General features: G+C 38.8%; 1 protein-coding gene across 1 annotated transcript in view; it reads right to left on the bottom strand.

The window, feature by feature from the left end:
• Window positions 1–5,440: 5,440 nt before the first annotated feature.
• The window catches only part of vps37d (VPS37D subunit of ESCRT-I), a 47,356-nt gene continuing 43,735 nt past the window's right edge, over window positions 5,441–9,061 (bottom strand). Inside the window, exon 4 of the mRNA XM_008428538.2 lies at window positions 5,441–8,396. Coding sequence (XP_008426760.1) covers window positions 7,863–8,396 — 534 coding nt within the window. The 3' untranslated portion in view covers window positions 5,441–7,862. The remainder of the gene's footprint in view (window positions 8,397–9,061) is intronic.

Here is a 9,061-nt window from a genome sequence, read left to right as displayed (position 1 = left end):
GGTTAAATACTTTTTATAGACACTGTAGTTGTGTCTTGTTTTTAATTTGATGTTACCTCTTTCTCCTAGAAAAGTAATTTTTTCCCCATGTAAATAAAACTCTCCAGTCATAAAACACAACTGAAAACAGAAGAACAAATTCATCTCCAGTTCCAAATGTTTTTTTATTCACATCTCCTGGATCCACATAGGAAGCAAATGATGAATATTTCACATGTAAACATGTTGTGTAAGGTCACTTGAATGTTGAAATGTTAGCAGAACTGAAGCAACAAGAGATGTTCCCCCACTGAGAGTCTTCTTCAACAATAAACCAGCCTGATGGTACTTAGCAGATAGCTTATGTAAAGCTCAGCATGCAGAAGAACTTTCCCAGCAGCCTCCTTTTAACCAGCAGAACCATTCAATGTGGGTCAGGAAGGAAATGGGAGTTTCAGAGCCTTTTCTTCAATTTTCCTTTTTATCTGAAACAAAACCCTCAGAAATGAGTGTTAATAAGATATCCTGTGGTTTTGGCACTGATAATGCAGTTCAAAAGGCAGTGACCGGCATACAAATCAAGACATTTTGTGGGAAAGTGATAGAATGGGTTTATTTACATGTCTGCAAAGAGACAGGAAGTAGGAAAGTAATCGGTGTTCGCTTCGACCAATTAAAGCTAACCACTGCACAGCCCTCCTGCATTTCAACTAACCATTTAGCTGTTAATTAATCTGTGCAGCTACTTTCATTCATAATCGATTTCTGATGTGTAATTAGACACCGATTCAATAACTTCAGTACCCAGTAAGAATAAAGATACCCTGTGGATTTTAAACTCTGCCTGAGCATAAATGTAGTTTAATGTCCTTATCTACATGTGGTAGAAAGAGATGATTAAAAGGAAAATGCTAACGGCTAATGTAAAGGACAGTAAATGATCTTTTAAAAGTGGAAATTAAATATTCTTTGTTTTGTTTTATTTTATTGTAGAAGCAAATTTCGATTGTTTAATATGACATCATATTGATCATATTAAGTTGGAGTTTTTGCTAATTTTTTGGAACGAGTACCGCCCACTTCAACTTGAAAACAAATATTCTATCCAAACACAAAGAGTTCAAGTTTAAAATAACCATCCATCGAACGTAAATATTCAATCCTGAGGCGACTTCATGGAGGTGAGAGAGAGAAATGTCAGGCTAAACGTCAAGGGAAAAACAAAGGATTGCTTCCCAATCCATCGACCTGAATATTTCAGTTTGGACTGACATGATGGATCAACAGACTGACGCTGTCCTCTGAGCCACGTTGCTAAAAATTACTTTTAAAGAGAACCAGATAAAGTCCCCAAAGTGAGCAAAGCAGCTGCTCCGTCCTGGAGGGTTCCCGAGCTAAATTCGGACGTAAAAAACATTTTTGCTTTTTTTAACGTCAAAATTTTAATGTCTGAATGACAGAAACTTTACTTTTTCGCGTCCACCCACACGTTTGGAAACATCTGTGTGTTCAGACCGACCGCCTCAGCTGCCAGCAGTGATGGACATCATGTTTACGTCTCAGTACAGTATGGCCTAATGTGCTGGGTATAAATATTTCAGTGGGCGGCCTGGTTTCTAGTTGTCTCTCAGAGCTTTTAATGAGCGAGAGTATCCTCACTGACAGATGGAGAGATCTCAGAGTGGTCATAACTTACCCTCCCATCAGGACCCCTGATGTAAAACAGCGACCTTTTAGCCACACACCTGCTCACAGGAAGACAAGTGAAGATTTTATTGCTGCTGCTCGACATTTATTACCGCTATAAATCTGGACATGTGCAGTAGTGATACTCTAGTTCTGAACAGCACAGTGCAAAAGTCTTAAAGGTGACCCATTATGCTTCCTTGAACAGGTAAGGATAGACCTATGGCCTGAACATCGTTACTCTTTTTGCAAAATTCTTAGATAATGAGATTTCAGTCTGCTCAGTCCTCAGAATAAGCTGTTTGTCTCTTTCAATCCAAATAATGTGCTGCTGGCCACAAAACTCAACGTTTGCACTCACATGCGAAGATGGCTACAAACAGAGGCTCAATTATACAACCGCACATTTTTGAAAAGCAGAAGTGGAGCCTGCTGCACAATCAACAAGAATGCAGCAAGTGGTTTCTGGATGGCAAATCAACAACAGAGCACTTGTCTTTTCCAGTAGCCATTGTACGGCTCATACAGTAGTCAAACCAGCTGACCAAGCAGGCACGAGCTCAGCTTGGGTTGCTAGGTAACGGCGCAGTGTATGTTTTAATAAATACGTAATATTAGGATATTATTTATTGAATAGGTCTGTATATAATCACTTTTCTGGCTAATCCCAACTCACCTTAAACAAAAAGCTTTAATCAATTTAATGGCAGAAATTAAAATAAAAAATCTGTGGATCTCATTTTGCAGAGTGTGTAAAAATATATATTTTTTTCCAAGTACTGTTTATTAGAATGAAAATTAGTAAAAAAGAAAAAAACAAAGAAAGACCTTCACAAAGTCTGAAACTGATAGCCGGGACCATTTCAGAGCTTGAATGCATTTTATTTAACCCAGTTCAACCCTATTTTAATCTCAATTTAATTGGAAAACCTAATAATCATGTCTTAGTCTTAGTTTTGATTCCAATATCCTTAGTCCTTTAGATGCAAATAACTCTGATGTCGATCAACTGTTTTCACAGAAAAACTAGTGTCTCTAAGCTGAAAACAGCATATTAACAGCATATTTCAATTTTAATTCACGACTAACCTCATTTTGTGTATTTGAAGCCAGATTCCATCCAGCCCTCTCAATATCAAACTGCTTCACTTTCTGGATACAGTGGGTGTCCACACATTTTGGTTTTAGTAGTGGAAAATATCAAATGAGATATTTTAGCCTCATGGTCTTGGGTTGGAAAGTAGCAGTCACTGCAGCAGAAAGCTCACCCACAGCATTGTAAGGATAATTATGTTTTCTGCTGGCAGATGAAACCAGAGTTATTTACCTGCTGGTGCTGGTTCCACGATCACATCAAACAGCTGATGATGAGCCGACGAGCTTCATCGTGTTTTGAATGCGTCACGCACGCCAGCGTAGCGACAAGCATCAGCTAACTAGGATATTATTAGCTCAGCCTTACACGCTGCACCGCTGATCAGCTTTGACGAGCGCCTGCAGCGGCTTCGTGTCAGATTCCTGCGTGGCGTTTAAAGCTGGCCAATGTCTAGCTCTGGGTTTTTTAACAAGAAGGCTGCTGGGACGAGCTCTCTTTAGAAAACACACTTTAGGTACAGACTGGACAAAAAAAAAAACAAAACAAGCACTTCACATCAATATTTGAGTTTTCACACACATCCAGCCTGACATGAACCACCAGTTTCACATGTCACTACGACACACCAAGAAAAACAGAAATCAGGACTGTGAGAAACAACAAAACTCCAAACTTTTTTTAGTAAACTCTCACAGCGACAGTGGAAAGTCGATGGTGATTTGGTTTCACTGATGTTTTTAGTCTGACTTGAGTTCATCGCCACCACAACTACAACTTATGAAGCCGTTTTTGTTTCCTTATAAGAACCTGAGTGGGCACAGCATGTTTGAAGCCAGAGCCCAGTCGCATCAAAGCCCAACGTAACAAGAGGTACATTAAATATTTTAGTTTCTGCTACAAAGATCTCAGTACTGTTGAAATAAAACAAAACTAACTTACAAGTAGCTTGTCAGAAAGGTAGAGCTTGTTTTAAGTAAATAATTCCTGGCAGATCATTTCATTTTTACCAGTGGAACTAACTTTTTTCAATCAAAATTAATGAATTGTTGACAAAAAAATTGCTTAAAAAATTACTTTAGTCAAATTTCAACTGTATTAAGATATTTGCACTAGAAACCAGACCCAAATACTTTGTAAGATTTGGTGTTTTTGCAGTATACAAAATTTTCTTTTGGGTTTAGGAGCATTGAAGATTAATTACCCTAAATCAGTTTTCTGAAACCTGCGGCTCCATAATGACTTTGGGTCAGACATAAAAATGACCAGCTAGTGTTTTAAATATAGATATCACAAATGTAGGTTTTTAACTGTTTTTCTACAATATTTGAATTTAATTTCCACAAAAAGTTATACTAAAAGTACCAGTAATATGCTTTTAGATCTGTTTTTCTTGTCATTTGGTTGGAATCTGTGTTTTGTTTTTACATACTTTTCAATCCTGCAGGAAAAAAACTATCCTCTTTTGCAAATTTGTATCTTTATTTTTAAATTAAACCTCGAGAGTGAAAATTCTCAAACCTAAATGTAGAGAAAATTAATGGTTCTTTAAAATAAATTTCCTAAACTAGATGGTTATCTAACTTTATGTCTTTAAAATAAAGAAAATGTGACGTGTAAGGCTCCAAATGGTTTTTTTTCTTTTGAAAATGGATAAGTTGATAATGCTACAGATAAAATATTTTTGTAAATAAAATTATGAAAGGGTAACTTTTTATGTAAAAATATTAAAATATGTGAGAGGTCAATTTAACTAAAAAAAAAAATACTGTTCATTAACGACCCAAGAAAGCTTTAATCTGGATAAATATTTTTTTTGCATATTTCCAGCTTTCTTTCAAATTCTTTTCATGCAGCCTTTCTCATACTTTATGATAAAAAGGGATGTAGTTTTAGGTCTCATTTGTATTTCAATTTACTAAATAATACAAACAACAAAACTTAATATGTGAAAGAGAACAAAAAGGTTGAATGTTCTCCACCTCCCAATCTGTTTTCTTGTCCTGACAGATTTTCCGTAGGTTGTTGTTGAACTCTATTGTGTTTTTTCCCCTCAAAACAAACCAATTTGTTGTCAACAAAGCAGACAAAACAGAGACGAGCCTAAAATAGAAAAGCCACTCAGTTCCTCAGTCAAAATGAGCCGAGGAGGAGGGGAAGCATGAAGAAGTTATCGCTTTTTTGTTCAACAGAAACTAGCAGGAGGATCTTCATCATTCTGTGTAGAAATCATTAGCATTTAGTTTGAACTCAAAGGATAATTTAGGTTAACCTTTCTTTAGCTTTAAAGACAAACATGAGCCATCTTTTAGCTACAACTAAAAGATGGCTCTAAGAATGCATCATTTTCATGAAAACTAGGGATGCACTGATCGCAGTTTTCTTTAAAATGTTTAAATTCAAAAATTGAGATGTTTGCATCATTTTAAAATTTCACATTTTCAAATTCTAAGATCTCAATGAATGACTCTTCATAAAACGAAGAAAATTATGGACTGCCCTGAGCCTTCTCTTCATGAGTCTGTGTTGAGAAAACAGCGTCTTCAGTCAAAGGCTTCTTCAAACTCACTGTAATACAGACAGACGCCTGCAAGAGATCTTTCTGCCAACAGCCATCACCATCTACAATAAGTCTTCAAATTAATGAGTTACATTTAATTTCCATTTGGGATCAACAAAATATTTTTGAAGTTGAACTGAAAAAGCCAGACCTGACAATTCAGATGTTTGTTTTTTTTTTTGTCAGAAAAGTCGCTAAATGTGGTGACTAAATTAGCAACAATAAGACCTTTTCATAGGGAAGTATCAGCCAAGTGCTGGTCTCCCAAAATTAAGGAAATTGGTGCACCACTAATAAAAACACATTAAGTTCAGGGACTGAAAAGCTACTAAACAAAAAATGTATTCCTTGTTATGAAGTGTTAAACACAGAAACAACCGTTCACTTTCCCCCCTCCATTTAAGGATCTTTTTCAAATTAGAAGAGGAAGTCAAATTAATTGTTTATTATGCAACTGGGCGCTGGCTTTTTGAAGGCATTTTCATGTACTTGAACAAGCTGTTGTAAGCATGCACTTATGAGATACCCATGAGCGATGAGCAAACTTATGTTTAAGAACAGAGCCAAACTGCTGTCTTTCATAAATTTCTGCAGGACAGGCGGCGGGGAAGCGGTGACATTCGCACTTTGCGGCTCAGGAATAAAAACAGTGGCTTCCCTGGAAAGGAGGAAGCAGCTCCTCATTCGGTAAACAAGGGGCTTTGAAGTTGGACGTAAAAAACAGAATTTACATGAATAAATAAGCCGCCCACCGATGAGCCGTGCTAATGAAAGGCTGAAAGAGACGAGTCTGCAGCCGCATTCCTTCCAACATCCTGCAGCGTACCCAATCCTGGGAATGACTCCAAGCATGAAGGTCTCTGTCTTAAACGGAAAACAACAGGACTTTATGTCCAACGCCACTTTACTGACGTCATCGTTCAGCTGGATGAGCTTCTCTTTGTTTCAAGCTGTATGACTAACAATAAGATCCTTTTTCCTCTTCTTCCAACATCTGACTTTGCTCTGTGCTTTCATATTCATTGTTGTAAAATACAAAATATATTAGAAAATAATTTGAATTAACGATTAAAAACATGTTGTTCTCCATGGGGATGGGCTTCGATAGCAGCAGTGTCGTCTCTCTTATCTAAGGGCTGGAAAACACAAAAAGCTTCTCTTGGTTGCGTTTTTATGGGTCAACTCTCTGAGGTCCCTTCATTTTTTTTCCTCACCATTTTGTTTTGTGCCATTATAAAATGCAGTCTTTAAATAAATAATATTTCCAAATTTTCAGACTTTTTAATCACTTAAATTCCAGTTTAAGTGATTAAAATATGCAAATAGAAAATCTTGTGTTCATAGACTCAAAATGTTTATTTGCCTTTCATCCACACAAGAACTCCATTTATTTATTAAAACTCCCTTCAAATTTGCGAAAACTCAGTTTTTGTGCTTGTGTGAACATTAGAAAACAGATCTACGGTCCTGCACATCGCAGTCTGTGACAAATAATGCAAAAATTAATCCACATACTTGCTTTGACACGATTCCCGATCTGTATCATTTTGTGTTTTAATAACTTTATATTCCAATACGATATTTAAAAGTAGTTGAGCCTATATATCTGTCCAGACAATCGAACTTCCGGGCACCATGTTTAGTTTATAGCAGGAAGTTATGTTTCTTTTCAAGAAATCCATTTGGCTCACAGAATTTAGCTGTGTGCTACACGGCCCCCAATGGGTTTGGCATGTTTAAAACAATGATCTGTGCAGATTCATCTGGATGAAAACTTTTCTGAAACCACATTGTTTCTTTAAACAATGTGGCAAAGAACAAAAGAAAACAAACGAAATTTGTGTCAAATTTACGTTTGTGCCACTACCATTTTAAAGGCATAAATATCTTCAGAGTTCAAAGGTCATCTAGCTGGTCCATATTTACAAAATCATTTGAAATATGGTGTCAATGATCTGTGTTACGTTTGTGCAGCAGAAGTTTTTGTTTGTGTCGTTATAATTTTGTTGGCCTTTAAAGATTTCACACCAATTTTGTTTAATTTGAAGAAGGCTGGATTTTTTTAAAGACTGGCCCAGGAGCTGGTATAACCAAAGAACACATTCAGAATGGCACAAAAATGGTTAAGGGGTGCAGATTGCTCCATTTATTAAAAAAATTATATAAAAGAGAATACAAATTCCCTAAGAAAAAAGAAAATATTTTTGCACCAACAATGCAGAAAATGTTGAGGGACCTGGGAGGGTTCAAACCAGCACACAGCAGCTGTTCCTGTTTTGGTTTTATGAAGTAATGAAAGCAGATTAGTGGATGTTTTGGAGGAGATTAGCTCACCAGAGTTGAACCCGAGCCGTTATCCCAACCCATCCCCGGCTCTCCTGTCTGCCACCTCTCTACCTTTCTGCTCATGCTATCCTGCCATGGAGGGACAACAGAAACGTCGCACCTCGGTCCTGCCTGCCTGCCTGGGTGACTGTGACAGCCCCCGCTTGGCTCCGACGGGTTGGAAGACCTCTCTGTCTCTTTACCGCCCCCTGCTGGAGCTTATCGGTATGGCGGCTCGGGCTGCTGCGGGTTGGGTCTGTAGAGCTGCTGCACCCGGACCGGCCGCCCGTTAGCGGGCCAGCCGCCTGGCAGCTGGCCTATGACCCGGAGGCCAACTGGCTGGCCGTGTCCTGGGATCGGGCTGCTGGGGCTCAAGATGTGGGTCTGGGCCACTGGGGGTTCAGAGGCAGGGTTTTGATGGTTCGGCGCCGAGGCAGGGGGGGAAACAGGATAATGGGGGACGAGGATGGCTGGCGTCAGGCCGTATCGGACCTGGAACACTCTGAGAGGCCCCTGTGCCACAAAGCCGTTGGGCCGCTGAGGCTCCTGCTGCGGCTCGGAGTCCTTCTTCACCTCAGGGACCCGGCTCTCCTCGGGTCTCTTGCTTTTGTTGGGCTGCTTCCGGGCTTGAACGTCCTCTTGGATCTTCTCTGTTTGAGCCCGGCGGATGTGGTATGTCGTCCTGGAGCTCTGGAACGAATCCATGAACTCATCCAGACTCACGTTCCCCTCCATGAACTTCTCCAGCAGCTCCTGGGAAGCAGGACAGACAAACAAACCATCATCAGACAACTTGCTAAGGAGTTCTACCTCCTTAGCAAGTAAAAGAAAAACAAAAACTACCCAGCCATTTTTTGTCGATAAGTTAATGTTTTTTCATGACAGAAAACGAGCCATTTCGAAATCCTCTGATTTGTAGAGCCACAGTGCAATGTTACCAAGCAACCCCAATCAAGCTCAGCCTTGTTACCTAGCAACCCAAGCAAAGTTCTAGCAGTTTTGGTCAGCTGATTTTACTGCTGTACAATGGCTGCTGGAAAAGACAGGTATTTTCTTCTTGACTTACCATCCAGAAACCTCTTACTGCATTCTTGTTGATGGTGCAGGAGGCCCTGCTTCTGCCTTTCAAAGATTTTTGTCATATAATTACGCAACCAAAGTAAGCAGCAGCTTACTATGGATTTAAAGTGTCCTACAGAACATTTTGAGCTGTTCCTAAAACAGCTCAAAATAGGAAGAACGAACCAGACTAAAATCGCATCATCTAAGAATGAATTTGATAAAAAGAAAATGTGATGAACATGTTTTGAGTAGCCCATAGACGTATCCTAACCTTTTCAATGAAGCATAATAGGTCATCTTTAAATATTTTTTTTGCTTATTAAATTGTTTTAGGATGTTAATCTTTGCACAGAAAT

This window comes from Poecilia reticulata, linkage group LG14 (assembly GCF_000633615.1).
Source record: "Poecilia reticulata strain Guanapo linkage group LG14, Guppy_female_1.0+MT, whole genome shotgun sequence".
In the NCBI taxonomy this organism is placed as follows: domain Eukaryota; kingdom Metazoa; phylum Chordata; class Actinopteri; order Cyprinodontiformes; family Poeciliidae; genus Poecilia; species Poecilia reticulata.
This window is presented reverse-complemented; position numbering and strand designations above follow the sequence as displayed.